General features: G+C 51.8%; 1 protein-coding gene across 3 annotated transcripts; it reads left to right on the top strand.

The window, feature by feature from the left end:
• Positions 1–11,116: 11,116 nt before the first annotated feature.
• On the top strand, positions 11,117–22,807 carry SLC7A4 (solute carrier family 7 member 4). 3 transcript variants are annotated; one of them, XM_051973288.1, is made up of 5 exons: positions 11,117–11,228; positions 14,728–15,762; positions 17,107–17,753; positions 20,773–20,881; positions 21,646–22,807. In XM_051973288.1, exons 2-5 carry the CDS (start codon positions 14,781–14,783, stop codon positions 21,837–21,839), a joined length of 1,932 nt encoding a protein of 643 aa, XP_051829248.1. In that variant the 5' UTR covers positions 11,117–11,228; positions 14,728–14,780; the 3' UTR covers positions 21,840–22,807. The 3 variants fall into 3 exon arrangements, with proteins under 3 accessions (XP_051829248.1, XP_051829249.1, XP_051829250.1); XM_051973289.1 differs by lacking the exon at positions 11,117–11,228 and adding an exon at positions 11,308–11,399; XM_051973290.1 differs by lacking the exon at positions 11,117–11,228 and adding an exon at positions 11,315–11,403.
• The last annotated feature ends 422 nt before the right edge of the window (positions 22,808–23,229 follow it).

Raw genomic sequence — 23,229 nt, 5'->3', positions numbered from 1 at the left:
ACAAGAGATTACATCACAAGTAAGAGAGCATTGAGAAGGTGAGGGGGAGGCATTTAATTGATTATTGCTATTTGGAGAGATTGGAATGGAAGATTTCTGGAAGAAATCTCCTGATTTCTAGGAAACAGAAAATCAGGCTTTCAGGCTCCATCAAGCAGATAATGGTCCAGCTAATAGACGAAATATCGATAAATGTCAAATATTGATAAATGTCATCAGCTCAGGTTAAGTAAATGTGTTTCTAACTGGCCAAGGCTCAAGTCAATATGAGCCTGCACATATTATACAGATCATAGAAAAAACACAGAAATAATGAAAATAAAATACAGAAAAAGAGTTCATATATTCCTGTAAGTTCTTCACCTCATCTCTCTCTATTCCATACACAATGCTGTTGTAATATTAGTAATGATAGCCGGCTCTCATTTATATAGTACTTTAAGGCTTGCAATGAGCTTTAAAAACATCCTCTAATTTGATTCTCACAGCAACCTTGGGAAGTTAGCACTACTACTATTTCTATTTTACAAATGAGGAAATGGAGGCAGGCAAGTGTTAATTGACTTGCCCTGGGTTGCACAGTTAGTGAATGTCTTAGGCTGGATTTGATTCTGATCTACCTGAATCTGAGGATAGCATGCTATCCATTGTGTGCCTGGTAGCCCCTCCCTCTATCTAACTGAAGAGGAGAACCCCCAAATCCTCCACCATTTGCAGAGAGCACCCAGGAAATTCTCCCCAGCATTTCCCAGCCTGGTCTCATGCCTTCATCATGCCCCTTTACTCTTTTTAGATTTTTTCATATATTGCCTCCCTAGATTGTAAGCTCCTTGAGGGCAGGGACTGTTTTATGGCTTTCTTTGTATCCCCAGATCTTAGCACAATATCTGGCACACAGTAGATGTTTAATAAATGTTTATTGAACCATAGGTCTTAGAACACTACCTATTAAAGAATCAAAGAATTGGGGCTTGTGGCCAAAATTATCATACCCAGCAAAGTTGGATAATCCTACACACATAAAGAACATTAAGTTCAGATTATATTTTTGGCAACAAAATCCTAAAAATCTGGAAATTCATTGAATAGTGTGTGTGTGTGTGTGTGTGTGTGTGTGTGTGTGTGTGTGTGTGTGTGTTCTTTCCGGAGAAAGAACTGATAGAGAGGAATTATATGGGAGGAGGATGACTGGTAGTTCTAGGAACCCTATTCTCATTGGGAATGGAATAAAGAGGGAACACACACACACATATACACATACACATACACATAAAGTCTTCTAAATTTATAAAGAAATAAGGGGGGGAATAGGATGGGGAATGTTAATAGAAGGGTGTGTAAATTAATGGGAATGGGACAAAGAGGGAGGGAAAGGGTGGAGGGAGAGGACAAGGGAGAAATCCTTGTCAAGGAAGATTGTTGAGTCACAGCAAAGTAAGGTAGCTGGAAGAAGTAAAGCAGAGGAATAAGCAGGGATAGGACATAAGAGATACACACAATAATAACGATCGGGAATAGAATTTTGAATTTATTTATTATTTATTAGAATTGATTTAGAACAGAAATTATTAGAAAAAAGAGCAGTGATGGTAATCAGATAAAATTAAATCTAACCCCAACATTTGGTGCCTACAACAATTTTTTCATTTGGGGCTGAACCCTAAACGCATCATTTGTCTAGAAATTGCTACCCTAAATGCATCACGTATGATTCTAGACATCTCTATATATGTATGTCTATATATGTATGTGATTGACTTGCCCAGAGTTGCAAATTGGTGAATGTCTTGGGCTGGATTTGAATTCTGATCTACCTGAACCTGAGTATTAAACCCGAGGTTTAATTGTAGCCTTCTTGAGGGAGGTGAGGGGAGAAAAGGGAGAAAAAGAATAAAGTAAAAAGTGCACAGCAGAAAACAAAAGAAAACCTACAAGGAAGTAAAGAAAAGGTGGACAGTTCTGAATACAACTTGTAGTATTTATTATATATGCTTTCTTGAAATGGAAATTTATTGGGTTTTTTCTTCTTTTTTCTATTATGTGCTTAAGTCTTAAATAAATAAATAATTTCAAGCGACTGTTTATTGCCTATTGACTCTAGTAGTGAAATAGAAGCATGTAGCTCCTTGTGTTGGGATTCAAAGGATACTCCCAAAAGGTTAGGTTTCCAGACCAGTATTTCAAAAGAATTTGCAGACTCGGATTGTTTCCAAAGTTTATTGTAATTGTAATGCTAATTACAGCTGACTATGTTCCAAAAGAATTTAGCAAAGAACCAGGAGCAAGAAGATAAATTTATAGGAAAAAGCTAGAGGCCACGGGCTTCATGTCATGGTAAGCTGATTTTATGGCTCACAGGGAGATTTGAGGATAGTATACAATGTACCTCATTATTGTCTCAGAAACTTTGTTATCTGACCAGCAGATCGTTATCTGAGAGCCAGCAATGTTTGTACAAGTATAGCACTCCCCAAGCACTCCCAAAATGTAGGGTTATCGCTACATCTCTCCTAAAAATTGCACCCTCTCGTCCCTCCCACCTCAAGCAATTGGCACTCAAATTCGTTCGAGTCAAAGGGACAAAGTTTACGTCTTCTGAAGCTGCTTCAGGCTAATGAGGGGTGTAGAGCTGGCCCTCCCCTGTGGGTCCGAACGGAGGAGGGGAGATAGAAGATGGCGGCGGCAGCATCCAGGGGTGCTGAGGCTCAGAATCAGGTGGCAGGTGGTATCCAGGTTGAGCGAGCAGTTGGAAGTTCATGGCTTTGTGTCTCAAAGAAACAAAGCTCACAAGTAGATTCAAAACGCAGGGGCCAAAAATGAGCAAAAAGAGAATGATCAAAAGCGGAGTTAGGATGGGGTTACCAGGGATACGGACCGCAGACGGAAGGCTCGAAGGGGGATGAACGTCACACTCAGCCAGTTTATCTAGGAGCCCAACATTCCTTAAGCTGTTGTGCGCACAGCAGGAAGTGTTAGCAAAAGCACAGACACTGCTGCTGGAGGCGAGAATGTCGTCTGAGAACTGGGGCCAAAGGGCCCAGCAGCGTTTCTACTGGGCTTATCTCCCAAAGAGATCTCAAAGGAGGGAGAGGGACCCACATGGGAACAAATGTTTATGGCAGCCCTGTTTGTAGTGGCCAGAAACTGGAGACTGAGGGGATGCCCATCAGCTGGAGAATGTTGGAGAATAAGTTCTGGTATAGGAATGTCATGGAATATTACTGTTCTGTAAGAAACAATCCGCAGGGTGATTTTAGAGAGGCCCGGAGAGACTGACAGGAACTGATGCTGAGTGAAAAGAACAGAACCAGGAGATCACTGTGCAGGGCAACAACAACATTGTACAATGATCAATTCTGATGGCCGTGGCCCTCTTCAACAATGAGATGATTCAAACCCGTTCCAATTGTTCAGTGATGAAGAGAGCCATCTACACCCAAGAGAGGATTGTGGGAACTGAGTGTGGTTCACAATATAGTATTTTCACTATTTTTATTGCTGTTTGCTTGCTTTTTTTCCTTTCTCCATTTTTTCCTTTTTGATCTGATTTTTCTTGTGTAGCGTGGTAAATGTGGAACTATGTACGTACAGTAGAATTGCACATATTTTTGGATGGCTTGCTGTAGGGGAAGGGGTGGGAGAAAGAGAAGGAGAAAATTTGGAACACAAGGTTTTGTAAGGGGGAACTTGCAAACTATCTTTACATATAATTTGAAAATAAAAAAGGAATTCAGTCCAAAGCCAATGTGTAAAACCATGTTTGCAGGAGAGTTAGCAAGAGAGCGAAAATTTCAGAGAGAGTGGGCAGTTTCATTGGCCAGTTGGTGGATTGTGGTGGTCAGGGAGGAGAGGATATGTTCTAAATAGCCAACCCAGGGAACTAACTTTGCTGCACCTTTCCTTAAACACCAAAGAACATTTCCAGCAAACCCCCACCTTTGTCTCCTCAAAGGGGCAGGGGCAGGAGCAGTGGGTGGAACAGCGGTGTTATACCCAGTGAGGGGAGTGTTCAGGTGGTCTGGGGGGCAAGTACTGTAATGTTTAAAAGGCACTGAGCACCGGGTGGAGAGGATGATCCTAACTCTTAATGCCTCAGCCTCAGCTTAGGTTATTTGAGAAGTGAAGGCTGGGCCAAGGCGCGCTGCGGAGAGCTGGGCCGGCCAGAATGAAGGGTGATCTCCGTTAGTAAAAGCTTTGATATACTTCCCGAGCCTTTTCAATCTTGCAAGGGAAGGCTTTTACCCAATTAGGAAACCCAAAAGCAGTTTGAAGCCCCTGCAACCAGCATCTGCCGGTCCTCCCCTGGGTATGTCCCCTCCTCTGACCGGGCCTCTGGATGGGGGGGAGGGCTCACAGCCCCTTCAGGATTTCCTCGGACACCAGCCTGACAGACCTGCTTGTGACCAGGGAAAACAGGTTTCCCCAGGGATTGGAGGGCTTCTAATTCCCAAATGGGGCAGACCAAGGAGGAATTCCCACTGTCTTGTTCCTGGGATTAGAAGTGGTCTCCCTGAAGGAGAAAGGATATACCCCTTTCTTTAGCAAGGGCCTTTTCCTGGGAGTCCTGTGAGGCAGTGTAGGAATCTGGGAGTTGGGTAATTAAAGGTGCCAGGGCCAGGGGCACCCGGGCAGAGCACAGGCGGCTGAATCTGCAAGCTCGTTTCCCTTGGCCTGAAGTGAATCCCCCTCCTATTGTCCTTTACAAGAGGTAACAGGAAGCTCTCTAGGTCCTTGCAGTAATTGTAGAATTTCCCCTGCATCCTTAATGGGGAAAGTTTGGCTGTCAGAAATCCCCGTGAGCGTGCAAGACCTGCAAGATGGGTTTGGCATTAGTATAGATGCCCCCCATTCCTTTTCCCAGTTCTAAAGCTCTGTTGAGGGTGGAGCTCGGCCCTATGGGCAGAGGTCTCTGGGGGAGGAGGTGGCTTAGCCTCCAAGGTGCCATGGAGGTTCACCAGAGTCACCTGCCTTCTTTTCCCCATTTTCAAGACAACTAGACCCATCAGTGACTGTTCCCGACTGGTTTGTGAGAGAAATGTTCCTGTGGTCAGGAGGAGATGGAATCTAAGCTTCTTCATGATTGGGAACAATGTCCCCCGACTGAGTGCTGTCAGGGATCGGGGCGGGGCAGGACTGAGACTGGGACACAGCCAGAGAGTCAAATCGGGGTGCCTGGCAGGGGAGTCTGATGACCTCTGGCTTCCAAAATGCTCTGAACCCTGTGGGGGGCGGGGTTAGAACCTCCAATGGCTAATCTAGGATGAGCTTGGAGGCTTCCTCAATTAGAAGGGCCATGGCAGCCACTGCTCTAAGGCAGGAGGGTCACCCCAAAATCACCAAGTCAAGTTGCTTTGAGAAGTAAGCAATTGTGGAGGAGCGGAGCCAAGATAGTGGAGCAAAGACAGGAACTTGCCCAACTCCTCCCCCAAACTGCTCCAAATTCCTTCCAAATGACTCTAAACAAATTTTAGGGCATCAGCACATCCAAAACATGGAGCGGAATATTTTCCAGCCAAAGACAATTTAGAAACTAAGCAGAAAAGGTCAATAAGTCCAAGGTGGGAGTCCTGGGGCAGGACCCAGTCTCAACCTTGCCCGATCTGACCTCTGAGTCAGTGCTGTGGCTTCTCAGCCCAAAGACACTGAAGAGAACGTGGGAGGTCAGCAGAGAAAGCCTGTGACTCCCGGGTGGGACCCCAGTGCGCAATCCCAGCTCTGGCCCAGACCCCAGCGTCAGCAAGGGTGACCTCTCAATCAGCAGTAGTGCTGGACCTTCTGGTCCTTCTGGACCTCCCTGCCTGGGGACATTGGGGAGGGCTTGGAAGGTCAGTGGAGAAGGTCTGGTGTGCAGTGCCAGCCCAGCTCTGGTCCATGGAGCCTCAGCTCCCATCAGCATGCCAGATCTTATAGCTACAGTGGGGCAGGGACATACCTAACACTTCCAGGGCAGGAAAGCGTGCCTGTGGTCAGCTTCCTAGAAGGACTTTTCAAAACAGCAACACAGAACTCCTGAAGCTTGGGACAGAGCCCCCTCCACTCTGGAAACAGAGTCCTACTTTAACAAAGAGGTTTTGTTTTTGTTTTTGTTTTTGAAACTGAAACTTTTTTTATTAAAGCTTTTTATTTTCAAAACATGCATGGACAATTTTTCAACATTTACCCTTGAAAAACTTTGTGTTCCTGTATTTTCTTCCCTTCGTCCCACCCCCTTCCCTAGATGGCAAATAATTTATGTTAAACATAGTAAAAATATATGTTAAATCCAAAATAGGCATACATATTAACACAATTATCTTTTTTTATTAAAGCTTTTTATTTTCAAAACATGCATAATTTTTCACCATTGACCCTTGCAAAACCTTGTGTTCCAAATCCCCCCCTTTCCTCCACTCCCTTCCCCAGATGGCAAGTAATCCAATATATGTTAAACATGTTAAAATATATATGTTTAACAAAGAGTTAAGAGCCAATTAATAGGCTAGTAAAATGAGCAGACGACAGAAAAAGTTTCTGACCATTGAAAGTTACTATGAGGGGGCAGCTAGGTGGTGCAGTGGATGGAGCACCAACCTTGAAGTGAGGAGAACCTGAGTTCAAATCTGGCCTCAGACACTTCACACTTCTTGGCTGTGTAATCCTGGGCAAATTGCTTAACCCCAAATTGTCCCAGCAAGAAAAAAAAAAAAAGTTAATATGGTAACAAGGAAGATCAAAATACACACTCAGAAGATGATAACAAAGTCAAAGCTCCTACATCCAAATCCTCCAAGAGAAGTAAGAAAAGACCCTGGGATCAGGTCTAAGGGACTGAGTCAAGACACTTAAGGTCTGGCCCCACTGTTCATAAAAGGCTTTTCTAAATTAGATCACCAATCATGCAGTTACAATTCTACTTTATAGCCAGACTCAGGAGTAATCAGGTGGGAAACAAAGAAATAGAACTGGTAATCTGAATCAGAAGGCTCTAACCATGAACAGAGGCCAAGGTTCTCCTCCCAGCTTTTGCCCAGATAAGGCATCCACCTGTGACAGTTCAGAAAGGCACCCCTCTCAATAATTCATGGCTTTCCTTCCCCAGTGGAGCAGAAAGGGACTCTAAACAAGACATGAGTGTATTTTACCTGTTTACCTAGTTTTTTTTCTTTTTCACTCTCTTCTTTCAGAATGAGGTAAATTCTTGGAATTAACCCCAATGTCTCAGGAATTTTTTCTTGCAATCTAATTAGTTGCCAAAGTCCTTAATCACTTCCCTTAAAACCTTGAGAATCTGTTAAGACATTAGTTGAATGGTTTTATCATTTTAATTAGCTAATTATTTCTGTAGCCCCCCAGCCTGGCCAGAAATAGGATCTAAAGAGAATAAAGTCAGGCTCTTCCCTTTTTAATTTATAAGTAAATAAAGTATAAAGTAAATATATATATATATGTTTAATTTAATTTAAAAGTCAAGGAAATTTATGTATATGTTTAATTTAATTTTAAAGTCAAGGACGTTATGGAATATTTCCCAGTGTATTAACTACAGTGCAGAAGTTTTTTCTTGCTGGCTGCATGTTAAATCTTTCCAGGCAATAAAATCTAGCTCACAGAACAGACAGAGACATTCTACATAGAGCAGACACAAAATGACATGGAAGAGAACTGTCCCATCTTTGAAAGCACAAGCCAGAAAATTGCTATTCCCATAGCACCTCGCTTCCGGCATCCCGGGGAGGGTGGCAAAGGTTCCCTAGTCAGGAGGAAACTGAGCCAAAATTGCAAAAACTCCTAAGACCGGGTGTCCCCAGTCAAGGAAAGTTTGCTGATGGTGGAACTCCTAACAACCTGACAAGCTTTCCTAGAGGCTTGGGGTGTCCCAGTTATAGGACAGAGGGAGAAAAGAACGGGGGCTAACCTTGACAAGGATTCTATCCAAGTAGGGCCACCAACTGTTGGGGTTCAAAGGAGACCCACAAAAGTTTGGAGGTATCTCAAAAGAATTTTTAGGCTCGGATCCATCTCCAAGTCCTCTAATTGTAATGTCAACTACAGCAAGCTAAGTTCCAAAATTATTTAGCAAAGAGCCAGAAGCAAGAAGATAAATTTATAGGAAAAAGTTAGAGACCAGGTGCTTCGTGCCACCGATATGCTGATTTTATGACTCCCAGGTAGACTCGAGGAGTGGTATAATATGTACCTCATTATTGTCTCCGAAATTCTGTTATTGCTGAGCAGCAGATCGTTATCTGACAGCCAGCAGAGTTTGTGGAGCTACCCCGGAGGCCAGGGGACCTTAGCTTGTTGCTACACCTCCCCTAGGAAGGCACCCTATCGCTCGCACTGCATGTCTTTGTGGACGGTTTGTACGCTGTTGACGCAGCCCATCGCACCTTTTGCGATCGGTAGAAAGGTGAGCAGGGCCTGTTTTTGTGCTCCCTAAGATCCAGAAGCTGGTTAGTCCGGATTCCTAACAAATGATGCATCAGGAGTCTGGAAGCACGTGCTTCAGCACTGCACTGGGCTAGCCCACAAGGTTATATGGTCTTGGGCTGCAAAAAGAGGGACTGAATAAACGGGAGGTGGTCAGATATCAGGAAGATCAGCCTGAGACATCGCCTACCTGTAATAAATCTCTTCACTTTTGGCTGCCTGTTTCAGTTTCCTCAACTGTAAAATGGAGGTAATGATAATGATAACACCTCCCTCTTAGGGTTGTTGTCCAGATCAAATGAGATAATTGTAAGGAACTTAGTCACAATTTGTTGTGGTTGTTAAGTACTTTGGGTTGTGTCTGACTCTCTGTGACCTCATCTCTGGTTTTCTCGGCACAGATACTGGAGGGCTTGGCCATTTCTTTCTCCAGCTCATTTTACAGATGAGGAAACTGAGGTACACAGGGGAAGTGGCTTGCCCAGCCTCACACAGCAAGTGTGAGGCTGTATTTGAACTCGGGAAGATGAGGCTTCCTGACTCTGGGCCCCATGTTCTATCCACTGTACCACTTAGCCACCCCCTGGAACATAGTAAGGGCTTAATAAATGCCCATTGGCTGTTCATTGACTGGCTTATGACCTCTTGACAGTCCCTCAGCATCCAAAGCCCTTCATAACCTGCCCCGCTTCCAAGTCTCTGACACCTTCCCGCTCCCACCATGCTTTGCAATTCATGGACATCAGCCAGAGCAGCCGTGACACACTCCATCTCCAGACCCCAGGCCTTTTTTCTGATGGTGCTCCCTCTCCCTCCTCATCTCCTTCCCCTGGATTCCCAGACTTCCTTGAGATCCCAGCTAAATCCCTCCTTTCTACAACAGCCTTCCCTCTGTGTCTTATCCCCAGCTCACTCTGCTTCCAGCTTGTGTGTCCACACCATTTCCATGTGAGCTACTAGGGGTTGGGTTTTCAATTTAACTTTCTGCTTTCTTTGGGTCAACCCATGGGGATGGGCACAGTGCCAGACCCGAGGTACTTCATAATGTCTATTGACTGACTGACCGACTGACCGTGTCGCTCTCCTGCTGACGAGGCTTCAGTGGCTCCCTATTGCATCCAGAGTAAAATGCAAGCATCCTTTATTTTTATTTATTTATTTTGCTGAAGCATTTGTGGTTAAGTGACTTGCAGGGTCACACAGCTAGGAAGTGTTAAGTGTCTGAGGCCAGATTTGAACTCACGTCCTCCTGACTTCAGGGCTGGCAAGCTTCCTTTTTAGGTATTTAAATTCCCAACTCATCTTGGGCTAATTTTCTTATTTTAAAATTCAATATTATTTTGAATTCCAATTCTTTCCCTCTCCCTTCTTCCTGTTGAGAGGGCAAGAGAAACAATAGTGTCACAAACGTGTATATTCAGGCAAAATAAATTTCCCCATTTGTCAAGTTCAAAAGAGAAAGGGGAAAAAAACCCCATTCTCCATTCTCTGCACATCTATCCTGCCCTTCCATGGTGGTTTCCTCTCACCGCCTCAATGGACTTTTAGATCCAAACTGTCATGTTGCGCCAATTGGACAACTCACCCCTGACCTCTGCAGCTTTGCCTGGGCTGTGCCCCATGCGTGGAAGGCTCTCTGGGTATTTGTCTCTCCCTAGAGCAGGGAGCCCCACTCCTTGTCCTTGCATTCCCAAGGCCTCCCGGTACCCGGCCCCAGTGGGAGCTGCAGTCTGTGCCCGCTGACCCGCCGACCGCTGGCTTGGGACCCCACCTTCTCCTAGGTCCCCTCTCCTAAGCCCTTTGGTCACCCCCCCTCCATTTCCTTTCTGTATATTTTGTACCGTGCTCCCCCATAGGAGGAAGCTCTAGGGGCCCCGGCCATTTCCCCCTTTGGGTGGGGTCTCCCTCTCTTACTTAGCTCGGCATGTAGCACTTCCCAGACGCTTGTGGGACTTGAATGTTAATGTTGCCTTGAATGGGGAGGGGGCAGTGAGGAAGGTCTCTGAGGAGGCGGAGAGGGTGACAGTCACATCAGCATGGGATACTGGAGGGGGGTACCAGAGGGGGGATACGGGAGGGAGGATACGGAGGAGGGGTACTGGAGGGGGGTACTGGAGGGAGGGTAGCTGAGAAAGGATACCTAAGGGGAGATACCTGAGGGGGGAAGGAGGGATACTGGAGGGAGGTACCACAGGGGGTTACCGGAGGGGGGATACGGAGGGAGGGTAGCAGAGGGAGGGTAGGGAGTAAGGAGGGATGGGGAATGGGGAGGAGGCAGTGAGAGATCAGGGGATCAGTGGGGCTAGCGGGGAGTTAGGGTCGGGATAGAGGAAATCAGGATAGAGGGAGTGGGGAGGGAGGGAGGGCTCGGCACAAAGGGACGGGGCAGGCGGGCTGAGTACCAGTGGGGAGGGAGGGTGGAGACCTCAGTGCGGACCGAGGATGCATGGAGATGGGTCAGTGGGAGGGGGCGGAGGGTTAAGGGTCAGTGTGGAGGAGCCAGTAGGAGGAACTAAGGGGGTGTGAGCGTCAGTGTAAAGGGAGAGCCAGGTGAGCGAGGTCAGGGGAAAGAGGCCGGTGGGGGCGGGCTAAAGGTCAGTGGAGATGAGCTAGTGGGAAGGTGGGGGGCAGTAGCAGATACCGGAGGGGGGGAGGGAAGAGGGGGGCAGGACTCAGTGCCCTCCCCCTCCTCCGAACGCAGGGGCGCCGTCCTCTCCGCCTTCCCCGCCCGGCCTGGATGGGCGGCCCTGCCCGCTAGGTGGGGTGGGGCTGAGCCGCTGAGGCGGGGCTACAAAGCGGAGGAGCCGCAGAGGCTGCAGGTGGGTCTCCCGCGCCGGGCTCGCGGTGTGCCTTAGCTCCCCTCTCCCCGTCCTCACCCGTGGATTGCCCCCGTCCCCGACCGTCCCGCACCCGCCTCGGGCCCGGAGGGCGGCAGCAGGAATCATCCGGGACGCCGCGGATGGAGCGGAGGCCCGGGGGGGCCTGAAGGAGTAGGTCCGAGAGCGGGGGCGGGGGCGGCGCGGGGCTGAGCGGGGCTGAGCGGGGCTGAGGGCGCTGGGAGCTGGCTGTGGTGCTGAGCGGCCGGGGCGGCCCGAGAGCCCGCAGCGCGCAGTCCCTGCGGGGCCGGCTTGGGGATGGGGGTGGGGGCCTCTCCTCCCCAGCCAGTCTGGAGAGCCCCCCCCCGAGCTCTCGGGGCGCGTCGGGCGAGCGGACAAAGTCGGGATTTGGGGGTCCCCGGCCCCCCTCCCATCCCGGCCAGCGGAGCGGCGCCCGGAGCGTACCCGGCCCCTCGCGGGCCCCCGGCTTCCCCGGCTGGGAGGGGGGGACACCTCCTTTCGGAGAGCCGAGGGGGGAAGGCCTGTCCCCGGGGAGGCCCTGGCCTTCCGGCGCGCCGCCTGCCTCCATTTTGGCTCCCGGAGAAAAGCCATCCCCAGGGCTGCTTTCTTTTTCGTCCGCCTCCACCCTCCAACCCCACCTGCTCCCCTCCGGCTTTCCCTTCTCCCTCCCGCCCTTCTCCGCTCCCCAAACTGCTAAACGTGGCGCGGTCTGCCGGTGCCGGGCTGAGGGCAGAGGATGCAGCCCCAAGGCGGCCTTCCGTCGGCTCCTGCCTCCCCCTCCCTCTCCCAGAGCCGTCAGCGCCAGGGGAAGGAGGCTCGGGCCCGGGCTGGAACTGATCAGAGCCTGAAGCAGCCAGGGGAGGTGGGGAGGGGCTAGCAGAGAGTGCGGACCCAGGAGAGGACAAGGTTGAGGGGAGGTCTGGGGAGGCAAGAGCGGGGAGGGCGAAGGGGAGAGCCGGAGGGCGCGCAAAGGGCACGATTGGCCAAAGATTGGAGTGGGAAAGGAAAGATGGAGGCCGGCGGGTGGGATGGGTGGAGGGGAGGGCAGGAGGTGAGGGGGGGCTGGGCAGGGATGCAGCTTGGGTGAAAGTCAAGGCCGAAGGGGGGGGTGGGTAAAGGTTCCGCGAGGGAAGAGCTGACAAGTAGGGAGAGGGAGGGGGCCAGCGGGACGGGGCCCAAGCCTGTGGGCCGGGGAGGTGGCAGTCCCTACGGGCACTTGGCCCGCTGACAGGAAGCACAGATGGCAGCCGAGCAAGCTCTGGGAGCCGCCCCTGCCCCACGGGCAGTGGCGGAGGCAGAGGCTGTTAGCGGGAGCTCCCGTTTCCTTGGAGAAAGGGTCGCTTTCAGCTTCTGCCTTGCCGATCCGGCTGGAACACACAAGGCGCACGAAGGGCTCGGGTTTCTGTCCTGCTCTTCGGCCCCTGATCAGGGGAGAGCCCTCCAGGTCCTTCCCCCCAGCCCCGTCCACGGAAGGACGTCCCAGCTGATCCCCCTCCCACCCGCGCTGTCCTCCCTCCCACTAGTGAAGAGAGAGTCCGTGTGGTCCCTCCCCCGGAGAGGGGAGAGGGAGATCCGGCTTCCCTGCCTTCTTTAAGTGAGAAATCCGGCTCTGGCCGTGGAGAGAGGCCAGCGGAGCTGGCCAAACCGGCTCAAGTAACTGCATCCGGGAGGGAGGCTGTGCTTGTCTACGGGAAGCAGAGCCCGGCTACGGGACAGACGGGGCTGCGGGACAGACGGGCTGCGGGACAGACGGGGCTGCGGGACAGACGGCTGCGGGACAGACCGGGCGGTGGCTTCCTTTGTGGACTGCAGGGTTTGGGGCTCCCTCTCCATCCTCATCGCTTTTCTTCCTCTGAGCCCTCCCCCTCCTGCTCCCATCTGTGTGTATCCGGAAGCTTCTCCCGGACCCTTTCCGTGGTCTGAGCTGCTCCGGCTTAGGAGGGGGAGCGGAGGAGGCGGGCTCTAGTTCTGACTCGGAGAGGCCCCGGCTGTCAATCAGCCCGAGCATTTGCTGGGGCTCCAAAGGTAGAGAATGAAAAAGCCCCTTCTCAAGGAGCTGAGCCCGCGTTGGCATGGGGGAGACAGCTGGGGCGCAGGGACGGAGACACGGTCACACACACACACTCACTCACTCACTCACACACAAATACACTCACACACACACTCACACACTCACTCACTCACTCACACACACACACAAATACACTCACACACACACTCACACATACACAGTATGTCCAGCATTCGCACGTTGCCTCTGCAGAGTCTGCACACCCATTTCCATGGAGGGGCCTCCTGCGAGTCCACACGTCTGCTTTCAGGCATCTGTGGGTGTTGTGGATGTTGCTGACCGGTCTTTTTCTGTCCTGTCCGACCCTGTTTCCCCTCCTCTCCCCCCATGGGCTTTTCTCGGCAGACACTGCAGGAGTTTGCCGTTTCCCTCTCTGTTTTATCTATGGGGACACTGAGCTCAATAGGGTGAAGCTGTCTCTCTGTCTCCCTTTGTCTCTGTCTGTCGTGTCTGTCTCCCTGTCTGTCTCTGCCTCTCTTTCCCTTTCTCTCCCTGTTTCTGTCTCTGTCTCTGTCTCTCTTTCCCCCTCCTCCTCCTTCCCTCTTTCTCTCCCCCCACCTGCTCTCCCTCTCTTATTTACCACACGGAGGGCAGGGGCCGTGATTTTTCCCTACTTCATAGTCCTGGTACATAATTCAGTGCGTGAGAAAGGGTCGGCCTTGGTTAAGAACCTGTGATTAGCCGACAGCGGGTGAAGGCATTGTGGGACTGAAGGGCCATGTCTGGAGCTCAGCCACTCTCTGTTTCTATCTTGCTCTTTTTCCTCCTCCTCCTCCTCCCTTTCTCTCCCTGTTTCTGTCTCTGTTTCTCTCTCCCTTTCTCTCTCTCTTTCCTCCTCTTCCTTCTCCTCCTCCCTCTCTCCCTGTTTCTGTCTCTGTCTCTCTCCTTGTCTCTGTCTGTTTCTCTCTCTCTCTTTCTCTCTCTTTCCTCCTTTTCCTTCTCCTCCTCCTCCTCCTCCTCTTTTTCCTCCTCCTCCTCTCTTTCTCTTCTTGTCTCTCTGTCTCTGTTTCTCTCTTTCTCCCTTTCTTGCCATTTACACCCAGCCCTAGATTTCCTCTTCCTCCTCCTCTTCCTCCTCCCTCTCTCCCTGTTTCTGTCTCTTTCTCTCTCCTTGTCTCTCTGTCTCTGTTTCTCTCTCTTTCCTCCTCCTCCTCCTCCTCCTCCTCTTCCTCTTCCTCCTCCTCCTCCTCTTCCTCCTCCTTCTCCTCCTCCTCCTCCTCCTCCTCCCCCCCTCTCTCTCCCTCTCTTATTTACCACACGGAGGGCAGGCTCCGAGATTTCCCTACTTCACAGCCCTAGCGCTCACCCCAGTGCGTGAGGGTCAGCCTGGGGAAGAGTCGGTGACTCGGGACCAGGGGAGGGGGTTGGGGGCCGCAGTTCGGGAGCTCAGACCCTCCCTGTCTTTTCCAGACCGGTGCCGGCCCCGCCCCTCCTCCGTCCGCAGCTCCGCCCGCCGCCCCGGCATGGCGTGGGGGCTGCCCAGTGCCGCGGGCCTGGCGCGCCTCTGCCAGAAGCTGAACCGGCTGAAGCGCCTGGAGGACACCACGATGGAGACGTCGCTGAGGCGCTGCCTGTCCACGCTGGACCTGGCGCTGCTGGGCATCGGGGGCATGGTGGGCTCGGGGCTGTACGTGCTCACGGGCACGGTGGCCAAGGAGCTGACGGGCCCCGCGGTGCTGGTCTCCTTCGCCCTGGCCGCCGTGGCCTCGCTGCTGGCCGCGCTGTGCTACGCCGAGTTCGGGGCCCGCGTGCCCCGCACGGGCTCGGCCTACATGTTCACCTACGTGAGCATGGGCGAGTTCTGGGCCTTCCTCATCGGCTGGAACGTGCTCCTGGAGTACATGATCGGCGGCGCCGCCGTGGCCCGCGCCTGGAGCGGCTACCTGGACTCCGTCTTCAGCCACCGGATCCGCAACTTCACGGAGAGCCACGTGGAGGAGTGGCAGGTGCCCTTCCTGGCGCGCTACCCCGACTTCCTGGCCGCGGGCATCCTGCTGCTGGCCGCCGCCTTCGTGTCCTGCGGCGCCCGCGTCTCCTCCTGGCTCAACCACATCTTCTCCGCGCTCAGCCTGGGGGTCATCGTCTTCATCGTGGTCCTGGGCCTCGTGCTGGCGCGGCCCGAGAACTGGAGCGCGCGGGAGGGCGGCTTCGCCCCCTTCGGCGTCTCGGGCATCCTGGCGGGCACCGCCACCTGCTTCTACGCCTTCGTGGGCTTCGACGTCATCGCGGCCTCCAGCGAGGAGGCCCGGAACCCCAAGCGCTCGGTGCCCCTGGCCATCGCCATCTCCCTGGGCCTGGCGGCCGGGGCCTACATCCTGGTGTCCATGGTGCTGACGCTGATGGTGCCCTGGCACAGCCTGGACCCCGAGTCGGCCCTGGCCGACGCCTTCTACCGGCGGGGCTACGGCTGGGCCGGCTTCATCGTGGCCGTGGGATCCATCTGCGGTGAGTGGGGGCGGGCGGAGGGGCCGGTCCCCACGGGGCGCCCGGCTCCGCCCCGGGCTCGGTCACCTGCCGGGGGCGGGGCTGTCACCCTGCGAGGGCGGGGCTCGGTCACCTGCCGGGGGCGGGGCTGTCACCCTGCGAGGGCGGGGCTCGGTCACCTGCCGGGGGCGGGGCTCAGTCACCTGCGCGGGGCGGGGCTCACCAGCCCTGCCGGGAGCTTTGTCTGTGAGGTTCACACGCCCACCCTCCCCCGAGTCTGGGGAGAGCCTTGGTGGCCTGGCCAGGGCGGTCCGACTGTCGGCAGGTCAGGGTGAGCTGTGTGACAGACCCAGGAGGCACATTCAGGAGAGGGCTGGGTCCGAGCAGACGCGAGCCATTGAACCTCGCTGGGCCTCAGTTGCCTCATCTGCCAAATGGGACAACAAGAGTACTTGTCTCCGTGGTCATGGTGAGGATTAAGTAAACAATCGGAGATCAGGCGAGAGCTTTCACAGTTACGAATTAGCCAGAGAAGGAAGAGGTAATTTTAACCGTTGTAATAGACAATTTCAATGACAAAAAAGCCAAAAAAAAAAAAAAAAAAAAAAGGCTTTTAGATGAGTAACATCAACACAGCAGCAATGCAAAGAGCACCCGTAGAATGAGATAAGTCTCAATTGCCTTTTTTTTCCCCTGGGGCAATTGGGGGTAAGTGACTTCCCCAGCATCATCCAGCCAGGAAGTGTTAAGTATCTGAGCTCGGATCTGAACTCAGGTCCTCCTGACTTCTGGGCTGGTGCTGCCCTTTCAAATATACCTAACACAAGTCTGCTTTGCAGGCTCTGTTGGGAACTGCACAAATACTTAAGCCCCAGAGCTGGTTCAGAGGTCCTAGCACTGAGAAGTAAGAGTGACCTTGTCCAGTCCCATCATTTCGCAGATGGAGATGTCGAGGCCCAGGCAGGCTGAGTAAGGGCCATTCCCCAGTTGAGGACTCCCAGGGTGATCTCTAACTAGAGCCACAGATTGCTGCGAGCTGAGAGTCACAGTCTTAGTCAGGAAGACTTACCTGAACCCGCTATCAGCCTCAGTTTCCCTATCTGTAAAATGGGGGTGATAATCGCCCTTATCTTTGGGTTTTTGCAGAGATCCAATGAGCTAACACAAGAGGATGTGTGAGTGTGTGAGACCATTACCAGCTCTGGTGGGCAGGCGGGGTTGGGGGAGCAGCCCCAGCAGCTCCCCAGTGACCTAGGAGCTGGGCCTTTCCCAGGGCGCCCCTCCAGCCCCCTGACCTTGCCCCTGAGTTCTCCCTCCCATTCCCCTCCCCCTCTGAGTTGACCTGGTTCTGGGTCTCTCCTCCAGCCATGAACACCGTTCTGCTCAGCAGCCTCTTCTCCCTGCCGAGGATCGTCTACGCCATGGCCACCGATGGACTCTTCTTCCAGGTGTTTGCCCGCGTGCACCCCAAGACCCAGGTGCCGGTCATCGCCATTGTCGTGTTCGGAAGCCTCATGGCGCTGCTGGCCCTGATCCTAGACCTGGAGGCCCTGGTCCAGTTCTTGTCCATCGGGACGCTGCTGGCCTACACCTTTGTGGCCGCCAGCATCATCGTTCTTCGCTTCCAGAGAGCGCCGGCCCCCAGCTCGCCCCCGGGCCCATCCAGCCCAGGCCCACCCTCCAAGCAGTACGAGTCCTTTTCTGACAGGCTGCAGCTGGTGGGGGTCACGCAGGCTGAGGTTGCTGAGCCAGGCCAGCTCAAGCTAGCCTGGCGACGCTATCTGCCCTTCCTGAGCACCCGCTGTGGCTCGGGGGCCTCTGTCACCTGGGCCCTGGGGGGCCTCATGGTGTCCGCCTTTGGGCTCAGTGGCGTGCTTCTCTTTGGGGATTCCCCGCTGCACCTGCCCCGATGGTGCTCCATCTTCCTGCTGGTTCTCTGCAGCCTGGCCTTCCTGTTCAGCCTTCTCCTCCTCGGGGCCCATCAGCAGCAGCCAAACCAGGATACTTTCCAGGTGACTTTCCTTCCTCTCTGTGTAACCCACCCTCTCAGGGAGCCTTTCTTCCTCAGCTGCCTCCAACCTCCCCTTACTTTTGCCCTCTCTTCTAACTTCCCTCCTTTCAAGAATCACAGAAGTGCCCAATTTAGTGGCATCTCAGTGCTCATTGAGTCACACATACTTGTCAGTATGCACACCAGCTCTGTGCAAAGTGGCAGACATGCATTTATTAAACACCTACTGTGTGCCAAGTGCTTTGTGAAGCACTGAGCACACAAAGACAAAAAGAGTCCCTGCCTTCAAAGGGGGAGCCTATTCTAGTAGGTGAGGCAATATGTAAATTAGTAAATTGGGGGCCTGGGGAAGGATGGCTGCAGAAGGTGGGGTTTGAATTGAGTCTTAAAGGAAGCCAAGAGGTGAAAAACAGTCAGCAAATAAGCATTTATTAACGCACTTGTATGCCAGGCAGCTGTGTTAAGTGCTGGGTATTCAGAGTTCCTCACCTGGCCTCAAGAAGCTCACACTCAAATGGGGAATACAACAACACAATTAAGTAGAGAAAGCTATTTGTAGGATAAACTAAAGATAATCACAGAGGAAAGGCCTTAAAAGAGGCTGGGGAAGGCTTTCTGTAGAAGATGAGATTTTAACTGGGACTTCAAGGAAGCCAGGGAGGTCAATTGTCAGAGGAGAGGAGGGAGTGTGTACCAGGCATGGGGAACAGCCAGAAAATATATCCAAATCAGAGAGATAGAGGGTCTTATTTGTGGAATGGCTAGTAGGTCAGCGTCACTATAGCAAAGAATGTCTTGTGGGGAGCAAGGTCTAAGAAGACTGGAAAGATAGGGGCTTCGAATGCCAGCCAGAGTATTCTATATTTGATCCTGGAAGTAATAGGGAGTCATTGGATGTTGTTAAGTAGAGGATGATCCTATTGGATCTGCACTTTAGGAAAATCACTTTGGTGGCTGAGTGGAGGATAGATTTTAGAGGAAGAGACCTAAAGCAAGTAGACCTCCCTTTCCTGATCTCGTTCAAGTATGAGGTGATGAGGATCTGCACCAGATCGGGGGCAGTGTCAGAGGAGAGAAGGAGGTTCCATAGGGAAGTGACATTATAAAGGTAAAATGAACAAGAAAAGCTGCAAAGGTGAAATCAACAGAGATACTGAAAAGTGAAATGGACAAGAAAGGCTACAGAGGCAAAATCAACAAGGCATCTTGTGGTGATCTTGTTCTTCTCAAAACACAGCCGGGTGATAAAAGTTCAGATCTTTTATTATCTCCAATATAGCCCGGTTAGCTTAGAGGTCTATCTCTCTGCTTGGTTCCAAGAGCTCCCTCCGAATGTCGCCAAATCCAAGGATTCTGTCCTTCAGCCTCTGCCTCTGCTTTCTTCAGCTTCCAGCCAGCTCCATTCTTCATGTCATTTCAGTGAAATCTGATCGAGAGCCTCTATCTGTTTCTTTTATACAAGAGGGAGGACTTGTGGGATACGAGAGAGAGGAATTATGGGTTTTCTCCCATAGTGCTCTCTGGCCCTAAGAGCTTTAAGGGAGGTGTGAATTCCCAAAGTTACAAAGTTTACTTTGTGAAGCTGGCATACTTGTGAACTCCAATGAGTAAAGATGCAAACACAAGCATTGTACTAATTAGTTCTACTTAGTACCTTGTTTCAGGTTCTGCCCAAAACATCTTCTTGTAAGATTAGATCAACTCTAATTAGTTAGCAGTTAGTAAGGATTCCAACAGCATCTAGCAAAGGTGAAATGGACAAAAGAACTGGGGGTAGAGATGCTAAAACGGTGAAACTGACAGAGATACTGAAAAGGTGAAATGGACAAGAAAGGTGACAGAGGTAAAATAGACAAGGTATCTTGCAAAGGTGAAATGGACAAGAACTATTGAAGAGGTGAAATGGACAAGAGAATCTGGGGGTGGAAATGCCACAAATGTGAAATTGACAGAGACATTGAAAAAGTGAAATGGACAAGAAAGGTGGCAGAGGTGAAATAGACAAAGCATCTTGCAAAGGTGAAATGGACAAAAAAAGTGGCAGAGGTCAGACAAGGCATCTTGCAAAAGTGAAACAGACAAGAAAAGCTGCAAAAGTGAAATCAACAGAGATACTGAAAAGGTGAAATGGATAAGAAAGATGGCAGAGGCTGAAATAGACATGACATCTTACAAAGGTGAAATGGACAAGAGAATCTGGGGGGGGGGTAGAAATGCTACAAAGGTGAAATTGACAAGTTATGATGCCAAGGTGAAATGGACAAGAGCTATGGCAGAAGTGAAATGGATAGGCCTTGTCAACAGTGTGGATGTATGTGTGGAGGGAAATGGACTGGGAAGAGTGTAGAATGACTCCTGGGTTGGGAGTCTGAAGAACTGGAAGGAGGGGGGGTGCCCTGGACAGTAATAGAGAAGGGCAGGACAGGGAGGTTCTGGGAAAGAGAGTGAGTTTGGTTCATTTAGCCCAGGGCTTTTCTGAGAATACTTCATATATAGTTTTGCATTTATTTCCAAGGTGCACTCACATTCTTAGGCACAATACCCCAGCATTTAGCACAGTGTTTATCACATAGTGGTACATAATGTCTGCTTTTTGATTGACTAAATGACTGCTGCAGAACAAATGTTCAGAGTCCTCTACGCTCCTCACACTCACATCTGGGATCTCTAGAGTCCCCTCTAGAACACATCTGCCCATTCACTCTCCTACCACCTGCAAGTTCTTTGATGCTCCCACTTCTGTTTGTATACCTGCAAAGAAAATTGGTTTCAGAGACAATGATGACTCTTCTCACCCTTGGCGAAGGCTGAAGAGGTTTTGAGATGAAACGTGGTAACGAGGAGCCATTGCAAGTGAAGGAGAGAAGCTTTGGTTAAGCTGATAATCTTGGTATATCTGAGCCACTCCTTCCTTTGGGAAGGGGGCTGAGCAGATCTCCCCCCACACACCTGTCCAGTTTCCCTCTCCCACTCTCTCCCCACCCTGCTGTACTTGAGCCTTGCCCTGCTTTATCTTCTAGATCCCTTGGGTGCCCCTGACTCCAGCCCTCAGCATCTTTCTGAACATCTGTCTCATGTTGAAACTGAGCTATATGACCTGGCTGCGCTTTGCGGTCTGGTTGCTGATAGGTGAGTATCTCAGTGTCATTCTGGGGAGCCAATGAGGTCTCTGTGGGGCTGGGAACATGGTCATCTCCCCACATCACTGTGCTTTAATGCAGCAGACAGCGACTGTGGGTCAAATGCTTTTTGAGGCCCTGGAGAAGCAAAGACAAAAATAAATGTTCCCTGGCCTCAAGGGGCTTCCAGTGAATATTCTGTCCCTGCTCTGAGGATGGGGCCTCATCCCTTTCAAATAAACCATCGCCATTTTACCATCTAGTTGGGGCTCACTTTGAAGGCTCAGATTGGGGAGGAGGAGGGAGTTGATCATGGAAGCCTTCAGGAAACCTTCCAAGTCTGTCTGTTCTGATCTGGCTGGGGTCCTTCCCTCTGGACCCCAGGCTCCTTAGCAGAATTAGAAGCTCTCTGTTACTGGCATCCCAAAGGAGAGTCTCTAGAGCGAGGGGGTGGGGTCTGACCTAGTTGTTTGGATCGTCTGACTACCCCTTCTCATAATAATGCAGAAAATAAAATGCACAGGATTACAAAGAAAACTTATAATAATGACATAGTTGTTAAATGAGATTCCCCATGTCTGGAGGTGTTCAGACAGAGGCTGATCACGTAATGTTTGGACCAGAAACCTCTTGGATACTGGGGGCTCCATGTCCTCTCCAGATTTCTCTTCTGGCTCCCGAGGCTTCCCGGTATGCACCAGCCTCTAGGCCCTCACCACCGTCCCAGGTGGGCCCAGGCCTCCTGGGGAGATTAACCTTCCTCTCCCCCTGCAGGGTTTGGCGTTTACTTTGGCTACGGAATCAGGCACAGCAAGGAGAACATGCAGGACCCTCCAGGTTCAGGCACTACCCGCTACGTGGTATTCCCTAGCGGGAGCCTGGAGGGAACAGTGGAGACGGTGCAGCCCCCCAGCCAAGACAGCTCGGGACCTCCCCCCAGCGCCGACAGCCCGGGGAGCAGCAGCTGACGCCCACCGCGCCGTTCGGAACGGCCCTCACTGCCAGGGGCTGGCGGGCCCGGCCCCTCCTCCCCCAACCCTTCCACCTCTCTGCCAACATCCTTGGAGCCTCCTTCTGAGCCGGAAGGAAGAATACTGAGGGAGACGGTGTCCTCGCCCACCCACCTTCCCTGCCCTTTCCCCGGGCCCTTACAACAAGCCACGCTGGAAGTGGCCCAGAGCTGTCTGTCTCTAGGACATGGGGGGGCGGAGGGCCAGAGGGAGCACCCAGAGGGGTGCCCTTGCTTGCAGTGAGTCACGAGGGCCTTTGAGGGCCCAGAAGGTGAGGAGGAGTTCGGAGAGCTTGGAGGTGATTGATGATAAGCGGTCAGACGCTTTTCTTTGCCGGTGCTGTACACCATTTAGACAGCCGGCACCCATCATTGGGCTAAGGGAAAAATATTAATAACGATATCAACGACCCACACTGTACTTTCTCTCTTTGTTCTCCACAAACGTGGGGATGGGGGCCCAGAAAAGGAAAGATCCAGATCTGGAGGGGCCGTCAGAGCCCGGGTTTCTCCGCTGGGATTCGACCTCCCGGGTCTGGGATCTCTCCGCAGCCTTCCCGAGGGCCGAGCGAGCGGCTCCATGAACGAGCATCGTTAAGCACCCACTCCGCCAGGCGCCCTGCAGCAGCCACCGGGGATCGGCGCTGAAACAACGTCCGTTTGCTTCCGGTTTGCCCGAGGATGAGTCGGAAAGGCTCCTTCCACGTGGCCCAGCCCGCTGTTCCTCCAGCAGCGGGCCCCAAATCAGGTTGCAAAGCATCCGGAAGGTTCCTCTTTTGGGTCGGACACCGGACTAGACGACGGGAATAAGTCCCCAGATCCCAATCCTGCCCTCCAATAATCACTTTCTAATGGGCTGGGCTGGTGGATAAACGGGTGTAGAAACTGTGTACAATAAAGATGAGCACTCTGTGTGCATGTGCAATATCTGCATGGTATGGTGCAGTATCTAGGCGTGTGCATGTGTGCAAACGTGCATGTGCAGTGCATTGTGTGCACCTGTGTGTATTGCAAAGTCTCTAGGTTGTGTATGTGGGCAGTATATGTGCACATGTTCAATATCTGCACATGTATGTGCATGCATATTGTGGTAGCACTACAGCGCACCTGTACACGTGTGCAGTATCTAGGTGTGCATGTGTGTGCACCTGTGCATCGCATGCAGGTACGGGTACGGTGCACGGCGTGTTCTCTACGTTGTGACATGTACATGAATGCACATGGCATTGTGCATGTGTTCAGTAGCTATGTGCACTTGCACGTGTGTGGTGTTTATGCATGTGCATCTGTACATGTGTGGGCAGTGTCTGCAGTGTGCACGTGTGCCTGTATACGTGATCTCCGTGTGT

Source organism: Antechinus flavipes, chromosome 1 (genome assembly GCF_016432865.1).
Source record: "Antechinus flavipes isolate AdamAnt ecotype Samford, QLD, Australia chromosome 1, AdamAnt_v2, whole genome shotgun sequence".
NCBI classification, from domain to species: Eukaryota; Metazoa; Chordata; class Mammalia; order Dasyuromorphia; family Dasyuridae; genus Antechinus; species Antechinus flavipes.
Note: the sequence above shows the minus strand (reverse complement) of the source record. Positions and strands in the feature narration are given on the sequence as shown.

What these genes read in the sequence shown, in the direction of transcription:
- SLC7A4 (XM_051973288.1), top strand. Translation starts at nt 14,781, where the DNA reads ATGGCGTGGGGGCTGCCCAGTGCCGCGGGCCTGGCGCGCCTCTGCCAG. An exon ending in GGCCGTGGGATCCATCTGCG is followed by an intron (nt 15,763 to 17,106) that starts GTGAGTGGGGGC and finishes TCTCTCCTCCAG; the next exon opens with CCATGAACACCGTTCTGCTC. An exon ending in CAAACCAGGATACTTTCCAG is followed by an intron (nt 17,754 to 20,772) that starts GTGACTTTCCTT and finishes TTTATCTTCTAG; the next exon opens with ATCCCTTGGGTGCCCCTGAC.